This window comes from Oncorhynchus mykiss, chromosome 13 (assembly GCF_013265735.2).
Source record: "Oncorhynchus mykiss isolate Arlee chromosome 13, USDA_OmykA_1.1, whole genome shotgun sequence".
Taxonomy (NCBI): Eukaryota; Metazoa; Chordata; class Actinopteri; order Salmoniformes; family Salmonidae; genus Oncorhynchus; species Oncorhynchus mykiss.
Genome location: NC_048577.1, coordinates 3351794 through 3370965, shown reverse-complemented (window position 1 = coordinate 3370965; position 19172 = coordinate 3351794). Strand labels below are relative to the sequence as shown.

Genomic DNA, 19172 nt, shown 5'->3' with positions numbered 1-19172 from the left:
GGCAGTTATCCCGCTGTTCCCCGGTAGCCCGTCATTGTAAATAAGAATTTGTTCTTGTCTAGTTAAATAAATAAAAATGAAAGAATGACTGCTTCAAAACCGTGATGTGTAAGTTGTGACCAACTGACTGAAATTGTGACCGACTGATCTACAAATAATATCGAGTATTTATTATGCAATATTATTTGTATTAGTCAGTCTCGCCTTTAAATTCGGCTGCAATGCCCAAAACTCAGAGAAAGCATTGCAGTGGAGAACGAACCCGACCTAGCGGTCTTTGACAGTAATACCACAGATATGGCAGCTGCGGTTTTGCAGTTTGAGAGACAATCTGACAACAACGAAACAATTCATAACACGAAACCTTACAAAACAACCACCTTACTTTTTACGATACAATACGTATCCATTTAGAACTATAAGCAATGGAGTAAATTCATAGTTGAAGACACTTTTATTCTGATTGAGTATTGAACTACTGCTACAATAAATTCGAACGATTCTACTTTTCCGATTTGACCGATTACTTCCCGACGCTCCCTTGACGTGGAGCAGCGTCATTGCGGAAGTAGCTAAGTCTACGTGGGGAAGGAAGGTTGGCTTGTTCGTGTTTGAACTAAACTCTGCCTAAAACACGATAAATGTGCAACCTACGGAACCTACAATAACCCTACCGCGCCTCGCGGAACCTACAACCTCCCCGCCCGCTAGCTGAATGGCCTTGTACCGCCAGGGCGTGTAGATCCGATGGGAGGGATAGCCGGGTAGTTCCCTGTAATGCTTCGGTGGCTGCGGCAGTCTCTTAGGCAGGTGTCTAGTCTGATGGCCCGGAGACCAGTGCTTGTCTGCGGGGCGATACTGCTGAGCGTCCTGCTACTACTGGCCGTTACATTTACCTGCAGGTAGGTAACATCGTTCGGATCTACCGGCAGTTATCTGTGGTTTTTAGTGACAAACCACCAGGCATTTCACAGTTTTGTTGTGGCCCTGAACAAGCTCACCTAATTCACAACGGCTTGATGATTCGTAGAATCAGGTGTGCTTACTCTGGAATAGATCAAAAACAACTGGGGGTCCCCGAGGAAAGGTAAAACCCACCTGATCTAGCTATCTGTCTAGCCAACTGGGGGTCCCCGAGGAGAGGTAAAACCCCCTGATCCAGTTATGTCTAGCCAACTGGGGGTCCCAGAGGAGAGGTAAAAACCCCTGATCTAGCTATCTGTCTAGCCAACTGGAGGTCCCAGAGGAGAGGTAAAAACCCCTGATCTAGCTATCTGTCTAGCCAACTGGAGGTCCCAGAGGAGAGGTAAAAACCCCTGATCTAGCTATCTGTCTAGCCAACTGGAGGTTGCGACGTGCGTTCTAATCTAGACAGCTGTTTTAGGGTCTGTTTTCTATAAAACGTTGCAGTGCAGCTTGCTAGATCACTGTGTTTGTCTATTTTCTGTTCATAAACACTGGACCTGTAGCCTACAGTGGGAGGCTGTCATTGTTGTGTTTTGTTTGTCCGTATTGACAGTCGCCTGTCTCATGACCTGCTGCTCGTCGTCAGAGACTGACTGTCGCCTGTCTCGTGACCTGCTGCTTGTCGTCAGAGACTGACTGTCTGCCTTGTCCTCCTGTACTTGTAGCAGTTGTCAGAGATTCTGTCTTCAGGCTGTCAGACATATTTATGATCCTAGGAGATGTAAATAGTGTTTCTCCCGTGGGAGCGCTGGGTTCATATCACTAATGATCCTAGGAGATTTAAATATTGTTTCTCCCGTGGGAGCCCCGGGTTCATATCACTAATGATCCTAGGAGATTTAAATATTGTTTCTCCCGTGGGAGCGCTGGGTTCATATCACTTATGATCCTAGGAGATGTAAATAGTGTTTCTCCCGTGGGAGCGCTGGGTTCATATCACTAATAATCCTAGGAGATTTAAATATTGTTTCTCCCGTGGGAGCGCTGGGTTCATATCACTTATGATTCTAGGAGATGTAAATAGTGTTTCTCCAGTGGGAGCGCTGGGTTCATATCACTAATGATCCTAGGAGATGTAAATAGTGTTTCTCCCGTGGGAGCGCTGGGTTCATATCACTAATGATCCTAGGAGATGTAAATAGTGTTTCTCCCGTGGGAGCCCCGGGTTCATATCACTTATGGTCCTAGGAGATTTAAATGGTCATTTAGACTGAGCGGTTATGGATGGACTGACATGTTAGAATGAGGAAAGCCTAGAGAAGACTCAACGTATGTTGTTACACACAACTTATTTCAAGACGAGACAAATTATAAGCTACTTGTATCGAAGTCCTTTCCTGTCTCTTCCTAGCGTCTTTCTCTGACCCCCCCTTCCATCTCTCTCTCTCTTTCTCTCTCTCTCTGACCCCCCCTTCCATCTCTCTCTCTCTCTCTGACCCCCCCCTTCCATCTCTCTCTCTCTCTCTCTCTGACCCCCCCTTCCATCTCTCTCTCTCTCTGACCCCCCCTTCCATCTCTCTCTCCCTCTCTCTGACCCCCCCTTCCATCTCTCTCTCTCTCTCTCTCCCTCTCTGACTCCCCCTTCCGTCCCTCTTCTCCCTCCTAGCCGGGCTAAGAATGTGGTTGCGTCTGCGCGTCCCCCGGTGAGGTTCTTCTCTGCCGAGGCCCCTGTAGTGGACCTGTACCTGGGTCAGCTGGAGCAGGTGGAGAGGCTGAGGGGCGCGGCAGAGGTGTCCGTCATCTTCTTCTACGCTCCCTGGTGTGCTCACTCCATCGCTGCTCGCCACGAGGTCCAGGAGGTCGCACGGAGACTGGTCAAACAGGTACACACACACAGGAATGTACACACACACACACACACACACACACACGCTCACACTCCATCGCCACGAGGTCCAGGAGGTCGCACGGAGGCTGGTCAAACAGGTACACACACACAGGAATGTACACACACACACGCGCAGGAACGAGCACACACATGCAGGAAAACACACGCACACACACACACAGGAATGTACGCACACACACACACACACGCAGGAACGAGCACACACATGCAGGAAAACACGCGCACATATACGCGCGCGCACGCACACATATACGCGCGCGCACGCACACACACACACACGCTCACACTCCATCGCCACTCGCCAAGAGGTCGCCCGGAGGCTGGCCAGACAGGCAGGGAACTGCTCATTGTGGACTGGCTTATCGTGCTGAGGGTTGTTTCAGAACAGTATATTTCAGAACAGGGTTGTATTCATTAGTCACAGACGTTTGCAAAAGGTTTGGCCTGTTGCAGAACCTTTTGCAATGGAAACCGTTTATTGCTCAGGAAGCAAACCGGGTGGGACCTACTTGAATTTGTTGTATAGAAACTTGTTTTCATTGCAAAATCTTTTCCATTTGGAGGAAGCGGTTTCTGTTGCAAAATGTTTTGCAAAATGTTTTGCAACAGACCAAATGTTTATGCAACGGTTTTGGACTAATGAATACACCCCTGGTCTATTGCACAGCTACAGTATGGTGCTATATAGTCAGGTTGCCAGTCTGTTTCTACTGTAGACAGTACAACTCAATACACCTCCTAGTTACTGTATTAAATTGTGAAGCTGTTTCTAAATGGGACTCCTGGTCTGTGCAGGTGGTGTGCTGTGGTCTTATTCTGCCTCTGCTGTCTGTTTGTACAGGTGCAGTTTGTGGCAGTGAACTGTTGGTGGAGCCAGGGGAAATGCAGGAAACAGAAGAGCTTCTACCAATACCCTGTCATCCACCTGTTCTACAAGAGGTAGTCTAGTTGCTCTATATCTATACCCTGTCATCCACCTGTTCTACAAGAGGTAGTCTAGCTGCTCTATATCTATACCCTGCCATCCACCTGTTCTACAAGAGGTAGTCTAGCTGCTCTATATCTATACCCTGCCATCCACCTGTTCTACAAGAGGTAGTCTAGCTGCTCTATATCTATACCCTGCCATCCACCTGTTCTACAAGAGGTAGTCTAGCTGCTCTATATCTATACCCTGCCATCCACCTGTTCTACAAGAGGTAGTCTAGCTGCTCTATATCTATACCCTGTCATCCACCTGTTCTACAAGAGGTAGTCTAGCTGCTCTATATCTATACCCTGTCATCCACCTGTTCTACAAGAGGTGGTCTAGCTGCTCTATATCTATACCCTGTCATCCAGCTGTTCTACAAGAGGTGGTCTAGTTGCTTTATATCTATATCCTGTCATCCACCTGTTCTACAAGAGGTGGTCTAGTTGCTCTATATCTATACCCTGTCATCCACCTGTTCTACAAGAGGTAGTCTAGTTGCTCTATATCTATATCCTGTCATCCACCTGTTCTACAAGAGGTAAAGGAGGTGGTCTAGTTGCTCTATATCTATACCCTGTCATCCACCTGTTCTACAAGAGGTAAAGGAGGTAGTCTAGTTGCTCTATATCTATACCCTGTCATCCACCTGTTCTACAAGAGGTAAAGGAGGTAGTCTAGCTGCTCTATATCTATACCCTGTCATCCACCTGTTCTACAAGAGGTAAAGGAGGTAGTCTAGTTGCTCTATATCTATATCCTGTCACCTACCTGTTCTAGTGCAGTTAAATGAGATTTAGTCTAGTTGCTCTATATCTATATCCTGTCACCTACCTGTTCTAGTGCAGCTAAATGAGATATGGTATAGTCTAGTTGTTTTATATCTATCTTATTTAACTCTGCTAGAACAGGTAGATGACAGGGTATAGATATAGAGCAACTAGTCTGTCATCCGCCTGTTCTAGCGAAGTTAAATTAGATATAGTCTAGTTGCTCTATATCTATACCCTGTCATCCACCTGTTCTAGAGGGAGAATCTAGTCTATTCGTTTTATATCTAGAGGGAGAATCTAGTCTATTCGTTTTATATCTAGAGGGAGAATCTAGTCTATTCGTTTTATATCTAGAGGGAGAATCTAGTCTATTCGTTTTATATCTAGAGGGAGAATCTAGTCTATTCGTTTTATATCTAGAGGGAGAATCTAGTCTATTCGTTTTATATCTAGAGGGAGAATCTAGTCTATTCGTTTTATATCTAGAGGGAGAATCTAGTCTATTCGTTTTATATCTAGAGGGAGAATCTAGTCTATTTGTTTTATATCTAGAGGGAGAATCTAGTCTATTTGTTTTATATCTAGAGGGAGAATCTAGTCTATTCATGTTGTTTGGTTGTTACTGTCGTTGTGATAATATTCTGTTTACTTCATGAGGTATTATTCCCCCTCTGTCCGTGTAATCTCCATTCTGATCTAAAGGCTGGTTCTAAATGGGTCCTCCTACTCTGACATGTTGTATCTGTCCCCCCCCTGTCTGGTTCTAAATTGGTCCTCCTACTCTGACATGTTGTATCTGTCTCTCCCCTGTCTGGTTCTAAATGGGTCCTCCTACTCTGACATGTTGTATCTGTCTCTCCCTTGTCTGGTTCTAAATGGGTCCTCCTAATCTGACATGTTGTGTCTCTCCCCTGTCTGGTTCTAAATGGGTCCTCCTAATCTGACATGTTGTGTCTCTCCCCTGTCTGGTTCTAAATGGGTCCTCCTACTCTGACATGTTGTATCTGTCCCCCCCCCCCCCCCCCCCCTGTCTGGTTCTAAATGGGTCCTCCTACTCTGACATGTTGTATCTGTCTCTCCCCCCTGTCTGGTTCTAAATGGGTCCTCCTACTCTGACATGTTGTATCTGTCTCTCCCCTGTCTGGTTCTAAATGGGTTCTCCTACTCTGACATGTTGTATCTGTCTCCCCCCTGTCTGGTTCTAAATGGGTCCTCCTACTCTGACATGTTGTATCTGTCTCTCCCCCCTGTCTGGTTCTAAATGGGTCCTCCTACTGTGACATGTTGTGTCTCTCCCCTGTCTGGTTCTAAATAGGTCCTCCTAATCTGACATGTTGTGTCTCTCCCCTGTCTGGTTCTAAATGGGTCCTCCTACTCTGACATGTTGTGTCTCTCCCCTGTCTGGTTCTAAATGGGTCCTCCTACTCTGACATGTTGTATCTGTCTCCCCCCTGTCTGGTTCTAAATGGGTCCTCCTACTCTGACATGTTGTGTCTCTCCCCTGTCTGGTTCTAAATGGGTCCTCCTACTCTGACATGTTGTATCTGTCCCCCCCTGTCTGGTTCTAAATGGGTCCTCCTACTCTGACATGTTGTGTCTTTCTCTCCCCTGTCTGTTTCTGGAGGTTTGGCCCTATAGAGTACAAGGGTCCGTTCCTGGCTTCCTATGTAGAGAGGTTCATCCTGAGAGTCATCACCCCACTGACCTACCTACCATCACGAGCCACACTACAAGACTTCCTGTCTTATCACGAGGTAATGGGGGGGGGAGAGAGAGAGAGAGATAAGGGGATAAGAATGGGGGGGGGGGGTGGGGGGAATAAGAATAAAGGCAGAGCAGAGAAACAAAGAGATGAGAGGAAATTAGTGTTATGCTTTGGGTGTTATTTTCTGTTGAAAGACAAGAGTTCTATGTAACAATGAGTGACAATATCTCAAATGGAACCCTGTTCCCTTTATCGTGCCCTACAGGGCTATGGTTAAACAGTAGGACACCTATATATAGGGAACCGCGTGCCATTTGGGAGTGGTCCACTAGGTGTGGTGTACCTGTGGGTCAGGTGTCGTGTACGGTATGGTGGAGGGTGTTATGTTGTCGAGGAGCTGTTTAGCCAGTGTCTTGTTTAATTATTTTGTGTAGTGCCTCTGTCTGTCACAACAGAGAGCCTGGTTTGTTTTGCTAGCAGGGTTTAGCCTGTAGATATTACCAAGATAAAAGTGAGTCTTTCTGACATGGCTGACTGCTTCTATGACCTGTGATGTCACAGTACCTTTCCCATAATGCCCAGGTTTAACAGAAATCCTGTTTGGAGGATTCACAGAACTGGGAGGGAATAAACAGGAAATCCAGAATCCTCTAACCAAGGTTTCTGGAAAACCTTTGAATTTTGAGGAAGCTACCGGATTTTTGCAACCCAAGTCACGTGTTTCATGTCTGTTCTCCTCTCCTGCCTCCCAGCCGGGGGTAGTGGGTTATTTCCAGTTCAACTCTTCTCCTCAGCCTCCCGGCTACATCACATACCTCTCCTCAGCTCTGCAGGCCTTGAAGAGAGGTAAGCTAACCGCTACATGCTAACTCCCTAAAGCCCCGAAGAGAGGTAAGCTAACCGCTACATGCTAACTCCCTAAAGCCCTGAAGAGTGGTAAGCTAACCGCTACATGCTAACTCCCTAAAGCCCTGAAGAGTGGTAAGCTAACCGCTACATGCTAACTCCCTAAAGCCCTGAAGAGTGGTAAGCTAACTGCTACATGCTAACTGGCTAACTCCCTAAAGCCCCGAAGAGAGGTAAGCTAACCGCTACATGCTAACTGGCTAACTCCCTAAAGCCCTGAAGAGAGGTAAGCTAAACATTAACATCCATGTTGTTGATGGGAGATGGATAAATGTAAGTCCTCTAATCCAGTGTCTTTGATAACCGCTACCTGCTGGGGTTTTTGCCACCGGAGTAGAATGTCATAGCCATTGAAATAGAATGAATAGACCAGACTTGGAAGCTCTGCCCAATTCATAGCAAGGCCTGTTCTACTCATTCTAGTTCTGTGACTATAGAAATGAGAAGTAAAAGATGAATGAAAGTGTGTGTTGCTCTTCCCTGCCTCAGACTTCCGTGGTGCGGTGCGTTTCGGGGTGGTGACCAGTAGACAGGTGGCAGAGTCCATCTCAGTCAGAGATGACCAGACCGTCTACCTGCACCGACACTTCAACTCCTCATTGGTCAGTCGACACAAGCCCACCCCCCTTGTCTACCGACACTTCAACTCCTCATTGGTCAGTCGACACAAGCCCACCCCCCTTGTCTACCGACACTTCAACTCCTCATTGGTCAGTCGACACAAGCCCACCCCCCTTGTCTACCGACACTTCAACTCCTCATTGGTCAGTCGACACACGCCCACCCCCCCCCTTGTCTACTGACACTTCAACTCCTCATTGGTCAGTCGACACAAGCCCACCCCCCTTGTCTACCGACACTTCAACTCCTCATTGGTCAGTCGACACACGCCCACCCCCCTTGTCTACCGACACTTCAACTCCTCATTGGTCAGTCGACACAAGCCCACCCCCCTTGTCTACCGACACTTCAACTCCTCATTGGTCAGTCGACACACGCCCACCCCCCCTTGTCTACCGACACTTCAACTCCTCATTGGTCAGTCGACACAAGCCCACCCCCCTTGTCTACCGACACTTCAACTCCTCATTGGTCAGTCGACACAAGCCCACCCCCCTTGTCTACCGACACTTCAACTACTCACTGCTCAGTGGTGATGTCATCAGCACGTGACTTGTCAGGGTCCAGAGTCGCATTAGTGGAAACCAAGACTGTTTTAAGGGCAGACCTGGTTGTAGATCAGGGGACAATTTTAGCTAACCCTAAACCTTTTCTTAACCTTCACCTAATTATCCTAACCTGCCACGTTAATTATCCTAACCTGTTGGGAAAAGTCACTCCTGCTAGTGAGCACTAGCAGGCCGGCCCTGAGAGTAGTCTTGGTTCCCTCTAATGCGATAGTGACTTTCTCCTGGTCGGGTCAAATATTCAGGAAAATCTCCTGGTGTCATTTGTTCCTATGGAGGTTTAGCTTTACCTTTCTGTCTCTCTGTCTCCCTCTCTCCCCCGTCTCCCCCCTCTATCCCGTCTCCCCCCTCTATCCCGTCTCTCCCCTCTATCCCGTCTCTCCCGTCTCCCCTCTCTCTCCCGTCTCCCCTCTCTCTCCCGTCTCCCCTCTCTCCCCCGTCTCCCCTCTCTCCCCCGTCTCCCCCCTCTATCCCGTCTCCCCCCTCTATCCCGTCTCCCCCCTCTATCCCGTCTCCCCCCTCTATCCCGTCTCCCCCCTCTATCCCGTCTCCCCCCTCTATCCCGTCTCCCCCTCTCTCCCCCGTCTCCCCCCTCTATCCCCTCTCTATCCCGTCTCCCCCCTCTATCCCGTCTCCCCTCTATCCCGTCTCTATCCTCTCTCCCCCCTCTCTCCCCCGTCTCACCCGTCTCCCCTCTCTATCCCCTCTCTCCCGCCTCCTCCCTCCCCCCTCAGATTTTCCCTAGTTGGGAGCGTAACTTCACCTCTGAAGGCATCTGTTCCTGGGTCTTTGAGCACCGCGAGACCGTCCTCCAATGGCTGGCGCCGACTGGTGCTAAGTCCCGCCTTCTGGAGCAGGAACTGACCAAAGGCCCTGCCCTCCTGCTCTTCCTGCCCCACAATCCCCTGGGGCCCGGCCCCGACCCGCTGCTGACGCAGGTGAGTCACCACGACAACAACGACGACCCTTACATCAACCACTACTACAACTACAATAAAAATAAATTTACTACAACATTTAATATTTTGATGTGATGAAGAATAAAACATGGCTCAAGAACATCATTGTGAATTGTTTTATATAGATGAATGTAGTCAGATGGCTTCAAATCTCTGAAGATGAGAACGTCTAAATCTCTCCATTTTTATATCCACATTAATTGAACTCTTCGACCCCCTTCTAGATTGCAGACGTCGCGGTTCGCTACCATTCCTGTAGCGACTCCCCTCACCACCACCACCACCACCCCTCTGACCACTACTACTACAGTGGACCCTCCCAGCCCCTGTCTCCCCCTCTCTGCTGCCTCTCAGTGGTTCTGCCCAGGCCACACCCCCTCCCAGGCTCCACCTCCAGGGTGTGTGAGCTTTGTCTCAACCAGTCCAATCCGGGTCGCTCTCCCCTCTGCACCTTCCCCTCCCAGACATCAGGTGGTGCTGCCGTGCTCCAGTCCTACCTCAGACAATGCTGCCTACCTGTTGCTGCGACGGGGAGGACGGTTGCCTGTAGTAACATCCTGAGTAGCTACAGCCCGTCGTCAGGTCGCTATAGTGCCTGTTGTAGAACTCTGGGACAGCTAGGGGTTTCCCTGCCCCCACAGCAGGTGCTAGGGCTAGACAACGAGGGGTTAGGGACACCCCCTCCCTCACCATCCTACTCCCAGGACTCCTCCCAGGACGACTCCCAGGACTCCTCCCAGGACTCCTCCCCCTCCTCCCAGGACCAGGAAGCAGGCGGGATTAAAGGGTTGAGGTGTCGGACAAATAAGACGCTCAGGTTCTACATCCTGGACTCCGCCCTTCACTGGCCGCTGGCGGTGCGTCTCGGGGCGCTAGGCAACAACGAGATGGGTAGCGGTGGCCTGGGGGAGTTAGGAAGGTTGCTAGGCAACGGGACCGGTGATGGCGCACAGTCGTTTGCGACCATCGTGAACCTGAAGGATGAGGTGCACTACGTTCTGGACCACAGAGGAACCGCTACTGTTACAGAGTCTCTGGGTAAGACTGGGGAGTTACTGGGTCAACTAGCTACTGTTACAGAGTCTCTGGGTAAGACTGGGGAGTTACTGGGTCAACTAGCTACTATTACAGAGTCTCTGGGTAAGACTGGGGAGTTACTGGGGCAACTAGCTACTGTTACAGAGTCTCTGGGGAGCTACTGGGTCAACTAGCTACTGTTACAGAGTCTCTGGGGAGCTACTGGGTCAACTAGCTACTGTTACAGAGTCTCTGGGTACGACTGGGGAGTTACTGGGTCAACTAGCTACTGTTACAGAGTCTCTGGGGAGCTACTGGGTCAACTAGCTACTGTTACAGAGTCTCTGGGTAAGACTGGGGAGTTACTGGGTCAACTAGCTACTGTTACAGAGTCTCTGGTTAAGACTGGGGAGTTACTGAGTCAACTAACTACTGTTACAGAGTCTCTGGGTAAGACAGGGGAGTTACTGGGTCAACTAGCTACTGTTACAGAGTCTCTGGGGAGCTACTGGGTCAACTAGCTACTGTTACAGAGTCACTGTCTACTTGGAAACAGACCTGGGTTTAAATACCATTTGAAATCATTTAAAATGCTGCAGCTGTGCTTGATTGAGTTTGCCTGGCTTAATGGACCAATAGAAAAGTCCTGAAACTGCAGACCCCACCCATCTGGCACGCCAGGCAGGCTAAAGCAAAGTATTTGGAAGATTTGTAATATTATTTGAACCCAGGTCAGGTCTAGGGAAAGTAGACAGCTTTACCCATGTGTGTCGTCTTGTCCCTCCAGAGTTGTTCATCAGGAACTTTAGCACCTCCCACAGCCCACTGCAGAGACGCCTGGTGGGGAGGAGAGAGGAGGAGGAGAGGCCCCAGAAGAGACCCCTCATCTCAGAGCTGACCACCACCTCTTTCCTTACTACTGTCATGGATCCTCACAGGGTGGGTGAGAGAGAGGAGGCAGCCAGGGAGATGGAGTAGAAAGGAGAGAGAGGAGGGAGGGAGGGAGGGAGGAGGGAGGGAGGGAGGAGAGAGAAAAATGAGGAGGGGAGAGGGAGGAGCAGGGAGGGAGGAGAGAGAGGAGGCAGCCAGGGAGAGGGAGTAGAAAGGAGAGAGGAAAATGAGGGAGAGGGGAGGAGGAGCAGGAGAGGAAGGAGCAGGAGAGAGAGAGAGAGAGGAGGAGCAGGAGAGGGAGGGTGGTCCTCACCCCCACCTCACACTGGTTTAACATCATAATAACTGTGTGGTTTGATTTGACAGACCTTTAAAGACATGTCCTAGTTGTTCAGTTCAGACGGGTTTCTGGGATGGACAGGGGTTATGGCTATAAAACATCTTTAACGTGTTGTGTTCTCCAGGATGTGGTGCTGTTCTACTACAGTCAGTGGTGTGGCTATAAAACGTGTTGTGTTCTCCAGGATGTGGTGCTGTTCTACTACAGTCAGTGGTGTGGCTATAAAACGTGTTGTGTTCTCCAGGATGTGGTGCTGTTCTACTACAGTCAGTGGTGTGGCTATAAAACGTGTTGTGTTCTCCAGGATGTGGTGCTGTTCTACTACAGTCAGTGGTGTGGCTATAAAACGTCTTGTGTTCTCCAGGATGTGGTGCTGTTCTACTACAGTCAGTGGTGTGGCTATAAAACGTGTTGTGTTCTCCAGGATGTGGTGCTGTTCTACTACAGTCAGTGGTGTGGCTATAAAACGTCTTGTGTTCTCCAGGATGTGGTGCTGTTCTACTACAGTCAGTGGTGTGGCTATAAAACGTCTTGTGTTCTCCAGGATGTGGTGCTGTTCTACTACAGTCAGTGGTGTGGCTATAAAACGTGTTGTGTTCTCCAGGATGTGGTGCTGTTCTACTACAGTCAGTGGTGTGGCTATAAAACGTGTTGTGTTCTCCAGGATGTGGTGCTGTTCTACTACAGTCAGTGGTGTGGCTATAAAACGTGTTGTGTTCTCCAGGATGTGGTGCTGTTCTACTACAGTCAGTGGTGTGGCTATAAAACGTGTTGTGTTCTCCAGGATGTGGTGCTGTTCTACTACAGTCAGTGGTGTGGCTATAAAACGTGTTGTGTTCTCCAGGATGTGGTGCTGTTCTACTACAGTCAGTGGTGTGGCTATAAAACGTGTTGTGTTCTCCAGGATGTGGTGCTGTTCTACTACAGTCAGTGGTGTGGCTATAAAACGTCTTGTGTTCTCCAGGATGTGGTGCTGTTCTACTACAGTCAGTGGTGTGGCTATAAAACGTGTTGTGTTCTCCAGGATGTGGTGCTGTTCTACTACAGTCAGTGGTGTGGCTATAAAACGTGTTGTGTTCTCCAGGATGTGGTGCTGTTCTACTACAGTCAGTGGTGTGGCTATAAAACGTGTTGTGTTCTCCAGGATGTGGTGCTGTTCTACTACAGTCAGTGGTGTGGCTATAAAACGTGTTGTGTTCTCCAGGATGTGGTGCTGTTCTACTACAGTCAGTGGTGTGGCTATAAAACGTCTTGTGTTCTCCAGGATGTGGTGCTGTTCTACTACAGTCAGTGGTTGTGGCTATAAAACGTGTTGTGTTCTCCAGGATGTGGTGCTGTTCTACTACAGTCAGTGGTGTGGCTATAAAACGTGTTGTGTTCTCCAGGATGTGGTGCTGTTCTACTACAGTCAGTGGTGTGGCTATAAAACGTCTTGTGTTCTCCAGGATGTGGTGCTGTTCTACTACAGTCAGTGGTGTGGCTATAAAACGTGTTGTGTTCTCCAGGATGTGGTGCTGTTCTACTACAGTCAGTGGTGTGGCTATAAAACGTGTTGTGTTCTCCAGGATGTGGTGCTGTTCTACTACAGTCAGTGGTGTGGCTATAAAACGTGTTGTGTTCTCCAGGATGTGGTGCTGTTCTACTACAGTCAGTGGTGTGGCTATAAAACGTGTTGTGTTCTCCAGGATGTGGTGCTGTTCTACTACAGTCAGTGGTGTGGCTACTGCTCCGTTCTGAACCACGTCATCATCCAGCTGGCTAGAATGTTCCGTGGAAACAGCACCGTCACCATCGCCAGGTAGGGCTGACTGGCTGGCAGCTTGGGTGGCTGACTTGACTGACTGACTGACTGGCTCGCTGGCTGGTTGGCTGACTGACAGGCTCGCTGGCTGGTTGGCTGGCTGGCTCACTGACTGACTGGTTGGCTGGCTGACTGGCTCGCTGACTGGTTGGCTGACTGACTGGCTCGCTGACTGGTTGGCTGACTGACTGGCTCGCTGACTGGTTGGCTGACTGACTGGCTCGCTGACTGGTTGGCTGACTGACTGGCTCGCTGCCTGGTTGGCTGACTGACTGGCTCGCTGCCTGGTTGGCTGGCTGGCTCGCTGCCTGGTTGGCTGGCTGGCTCGCTGCCTGGTTGGCTGGCTGGCTCGCTGCCTGGCTGGCTGGCTGGCTCGCTGCCTGGTTGGCTGGCTGGCTCGCTGACTGGTTGGCTGGCTGGCTCGCTCACTGACTGGTTGGCTGGCTGGCTCGCTGACTGGCTGACTGGCTGGTTGGCTGACTGGCTGGTTGGCTGGCTGACTGGCTGGCTGGCTGGTTGGCTGGCTGGCTCGCTGACTGGCTGACTGGCTGGTTGGCTGACTGGCTGGTTGGCTGGCTGACTGGCTGGCTGGCTGGTTGGCTGACTGGCTGGCTGACTGGGGGGGTTGTTTCTATTTTGTGACGTAGTGCTGAATTTGGTTGAATTTTATTTAGCTCTTTTACATTCCATTGATATTCAACTGTTTACAGTTAAACTTCCTGTAGTAACAGGATGTGACGTCATACTGTCTCTGTGTGTAGGGTGAACGTGGCGCGCAACGACCTGCCGTGGGAGTTCATGGTGGATCACTTCCCCTCTGTCCTCCTCTTCCCCAGACACAGGTAAGACAGAACACACACCTGTCCTCCTCTTCCCCAGACACAGGTAAGACAGAACACACACCTGTCCTCCTCTTCCCCAGACACAGGTAAGACAGAACACACACCTGTTCTCCTCTTCCCCAGACACAGGTAAGACAGAACACATACCTGTCTTCCTCGTCCTCAGACACAGGTAAGACAGAACACATACCTGTCTTCCTCAGACACAGGTAAGACAGAACACATACCTGTCTTCCTCAGACACAGGTAAGACAGAACACATACCTGTCCTCCTCTTCCTCAGACACAGGTAAGACAGAACACATACCTGTCCTCCTCTTCCTCAGACACAGGTAAGACAGAACACATACCTGTCCTCCTCTTCCCCAGACACAGGTAAGACAGAACACACACCTGTCCTCCTCTTCCTCAGACACAGGTAAGACAGAACACACACCTGTCCTCCTCTTCCCCAGACACAGGTAAGACAGAACACACACCTGTCCTCCTCTTCCCCAGACACAGGTAAGACAGAACACACACCTGTCCTCCTCTTCCCCAGACACAGGTAAGACAGAACACACACCTGTCCTCCTCTTCCCCAGACACAGGTAAGACAGAACACATACCTGTCCTCCTCTTCCCCAGACACAGGTAAGACAGAACACATACCTGTCCTCCTCTTCCCCAGACACAGGTAAGACAGAACACACACCTGTCCTCTTCCTCAGACACAGGTAAGACAGAACACACACCTGTCCTCCTCTTCCCCAGACACAGGTAAGACAGAACACACACCTGTCCTCCTCTTCCCCAGACACAGGTAAGACAGAACACATACCTGTCCTCCTCTTCCCCAGACACAGGTAAGACAGAACACACACCTGTCCTCCTCTTCCCCAGACACAGGTAAGACAGAACACACACCTGTCCTCCTCTTCCCCAGACACAGGTAAGACAGAACACACACCTGTCCTCCTCTTCCCCAGACACAGGTAAGACAGAACACACACCTGTCCTCCTCTTCCCCAGACACAGGTAAGACAGAACACACACCTGTCCTCCTCTTCCCCAGACACAGGTAAGACAGAACACACACCTGTCCTCCTCTTCCCCAGACACAGGTAAGACAGAACACACACCTGTCCTCCTCTTCCCCAGACACAGGTAAGACAGAACACACCTGTCCTCCTCTTCCTCAGACACAGGTAAGACAGAACACACACCTGTATGTACATGACCTGCTTAGACTGATGTTGAATAGACTGTTCTCTGTGTACTAAACCAGACCTGATATTGAATAGACTGTTCTCTGTGTACTAAACCAGACCTGATATTGAATAGACTGTTCTCTGTGTACTAAACCAGACCTGATATTGAATAGACTGTTCTCTGTGTACTAAACCAGACCTGATATTGAATAGACTGTTCTCTGTGTACTAAACAAGACCTGATGTTGAATAGACTGTTCTCTGTGTACTAAACAAGACCTGATATTAATAGACTGTTCTCTGTGTACTAAACCAGACCTGATATTGAATAGACTGTTCTCTGTGTACTAAACAAGACCTGATATTGAATAGACTGTTCTCTGTGTACTAAACAAGACCTGATATTGAATAGACTGTTCTCTGTGTACTAAACAAGACCTGATATTGAATAGACTGTTCTCTGTGTACTAAACAAGACCTGATATTGAATAGACTGTTCTCTGTGTACTAAACCAGACCTGATATTGAATAGACTGTTCTCTGTGTACTAAACCAGACCTGATATTGAATAGACTGTTCTCTGTGTACTAAACAAGACCTGATATTGAATAGACTGTTCTCTGTGTACTAAACCAGACCTGATATTGAATAGACTGTTCTCTGTGTACTAAACAAGACCTGATATTGAATAGACTGTTCTCTGTGTACTAAACCAGACCTGATATTGAATAGACTGTTCTCTGTGTACTAAACCAGACCTGATATTAATACACTGTTCTCTGTGTACTAAACCAGACCTGATATTGAATAGACTGTTCTCTGTGTACTAAACCAGACCTGATATTGAATAGACTGTTCTCTGTGTACTAAACAAGACCTGATATTGAATAGACTGTTCTCTGTGTACTAAACCAGACCTGATATTGAATAGACTGTTCTCTGTGTACTAAACAAGACCTGATATTGAATAGACTGTTCTCTGTGTACTAAACCAGACCTGATATTGAATAGACTGTTCTCTGTGTACTAAACCAGACCTGATATTAATACACTGTTCTCTGTGTACTAAACCAGACCTGATATTGAATAGACTGTTCTCTGTGTACTAAACCAGACCTGATATTGAATAGACTGTTCTCTGTGTACTAAACCAGACCTGATATTGAATAGACTGTTCTCTGTGTACTAAACCAGACCTGATATTAATACACTGTTCTCTGTGTACTAAACAAGACCTGATATTGAATAGACTGTTCTCTGTGTACTAAACCAGACCTGATATTAATACACTGTTCTCTGTGTACTAAACCAGACCTGATATTGAATAGACTGTTCTCTGTGTACTAAACCAGACCTGATATTAATACACTGTTCTCTGTGTACTAAACAAGACCTGTGGTCTATGATTCACTAATATGAAAGATTTCCCACAGCCTCTCATGCCTCATTTAGTTACACTAACTAGTCTAATGTTACTTCCTGACTCTCTTCGTCTCTTAGGAAACACCTGTCCGTCAAGTTCCCGGAGGACACGCCCATCACTCTCCCCACCCTATTACGCTTCATCCTGAAGCACTCCGACTCCGCCCACCAGCCAATGAAAGCAGACGGATCCGACCCTCACCCTCACGTTCTCCTCAAGGCGGAGTTCCGCGCTCTACAAGGAGAAGTCCAGACATTACATCGTGCACGCCAGCGCCTCTCCAACCAACTGGCCCAGCTGTGGCGAGACAACCGGCGGTTATCCTTCCACGCCGTGGCCCTGGAGACCCACAATGCACTGCTGCAGTCCCAGAATGGCGAGCTGCAGCGCGAGAGGCTGAGCCTAGTGGAGCAGCACAAGGAGAAGAGTCGTCAGTTAGGGGAGGCGGTCAGGAGACTACAGGAACTAGCGGACGCATCAGAGAACCTTCTCACTGAGAATACGCTGCTGAGGGTTTTACTGGGAGCTCTGAGAGCCAGGGAGACAGAGAGAGGGGAGGAGGAGAACGAAGAGGAGGAGACAGGGGAGGAGACAGGGGAGGAGGAGAACGAAGAGGAGGAGACAGGGGAGGAGAGGAGTTATATGGCCTCTTGACAGGGGAGGAGAATACCCTGCTGAGGGTTTTACTGGGGGCTCTGAGAGCCAGGGAGACAGAGAGAGGGGAGGAGGAGAACGAAGAGGAGGAGACAGGGGAGGAGGAGGAGGAGACAGGGGAGGAGAGGAGTTATATGGCCTCTTGACAGGGTAGGAGAATACCCTGCTGAGGGTTTTACTGGGAGCCCTGAGAGCCAGGGAGACAGGGGAGGAGACATGGAGGAGACAGAGGAGGAGGAGGAGGAGTTATATGGCCTCTTGATGAAGGGGCATGTCATGCCAAGTAATGCTGGTAGAAGGGAAACAGCTGATGAATCACAGCCTCTTGACCCCCCCCCCCCCCCCCCCCCCCCCCTAGAAGAAAGAGGAGGTACTACGGGGGGCCCTGACAGATGGCGGGAGTAGAGGAGGAGGGAGACCAGAGGAATCACAGCTTCACAATGCTCTCCTAGTGGAAGGAGGGAACACGACATAGACACAGCAGCTTTATAACCATGTACCGTAGGATGTCCTCTGGGACCAGAGAGACACGGGAAAGAAAGGAGATGATACCACAGAGAATACAGAGTGTTGTTGATGACGTCTCTAAGCTTCGGACTTTAGAATGTGTGTAACACTCTAGAATGTCCAATCATAATGCCAACTCTAGAATCCATAAGGGCTAGTGGTCCGGGAGAAGGTTCTACCCAGTGAGGTCATAGAGGAGCGACCAGCCTCGTCACAGAGAGACGCAAATACATGTCAAATGGGCAGTCGGTGACATGGAACGACAAGAAATGGAATAAACCCAATGGGCCGCTGAACACTAGAAATACGTCTCAAATGGCACCCTATTCTCTATGCAGTGCTAGTCTAGCTAATAGGGTACCATTTGGGACATATACCCTAGGTGAGTTTAGTAGTGAGAAGCTGTCTTCTGAAGCCTGGTTTTTGGTTGTTTTCCAAGGAGCACCAAGTGATTTCTCCGTAGAGAATGTGTGTATTTTGTTTTTGTTACTTTGTTGTTAAATGAATCTATTTTTACAAGAATCGCTAAAAATGTCTTTCTATGTAACGTTAATTCAGGTATAGAGAAGATGCAGCTGTTTTACATGTCAAATATTGAACAGATTTTTACTCATTAAAAATGTTTTAATTTAATCAACCACGTTGTGGACTACTCGTTTTCTTCAGACTCGCTCATAAGTTAGAATCCAGATGCATTTGCCTTCAGCTGACGGCCAATTAGGATTGCTGGTTGCACCTCGACAGCCAATTAGGATTGCTGGTTGCACCTCGACGGCCAATTAGGATTGCTGCTTGCACCTCGACAGCCAATAGGATTGCTGGTTGCACCTCGACAGCCAATAGGATTGCTGGTTGCACCTCGACAGCCAATAGGATTGCTGGTTGCACCTTCGACAGCCAATAGGATTGCTGGTTGCACCTCGACAGCCAATAGGATTGCTGGTTGCACCTCGACAGCCAATAGGATTGCTGGTTGCATCTGGTCTGACGTTGGTTGAGTACCTTCTACTTCACTCCAACCTTCACTGTGTCAGTTATTTTCCTGCATATTGTATCTGAGTAGAACCTTGTCCTTATGGACAGTAGAGGGCCCCACATGTCTGCCAGCTATACACTATACATACATACAATCACCTTGTCCTTATGGACAGTAGAGGGCCCCACATGTCTGTGAAATCAGTTTGCCAGTGAT

The 19172-nt window shown here is 48.9% G+C and overlaps 1 protein-coding gene across 13 annotated transcripts; it reads left to right on the top strand.

The window, feature by feature from the left end:
• The first annotated feature begins 238 nt into the window (after nucleotides 1-238).
• LOC118938390 (thioredoxin domain-containing protein 11-like) lies at nucleotides 239-17800 on the top strand. 13 transcript variants are annotated; one of them, XM_036942167.1, is made up of 13 exons: nucleotides 277-902; nucleotides 2573-2789; nucleotides 3657-3754; nucleotides 6183-6312; nucleotides 7016-7109; nucleotides 7659-7771; nucleotides 9091-9294; nucleotides 9540-10353; nucleotides 11120-11271; nucleotides 13249-13361; nucleotides 14126-14206; nucleotides 16897-17377; nucleotides 17545-17800. In XM_036942167.1, exons 1-13 carry the CDS (start codon nucleotides 778-780, stop codon nucleotides 17617-17619), a joined length of 2697 nt encoding a protein of 898 aa, XP_036798062.1. In that variant the 5' UTR covers nucleotides 277-777; the 3' UTR covers nucleotides 17620-17800. The 13 variants fall into 13 exon arrangements, 9 of the variants coding, with proteins under 9 accessions (XP_036798059.1, XP_036798067.1, XP_036798062.1 ...); XM_036942171.1 differs by having other exon boundaries at nucleotides 278-902; nucleotides 17420-17800; XM_036942170.1 differs by having other exon boundaries at nucleotides 278-902; nucleotides 16897-17395; nucleotides 17435-17800.
• Nucleotides 17801-19172: the final 1372 nt, after the last annotated feature.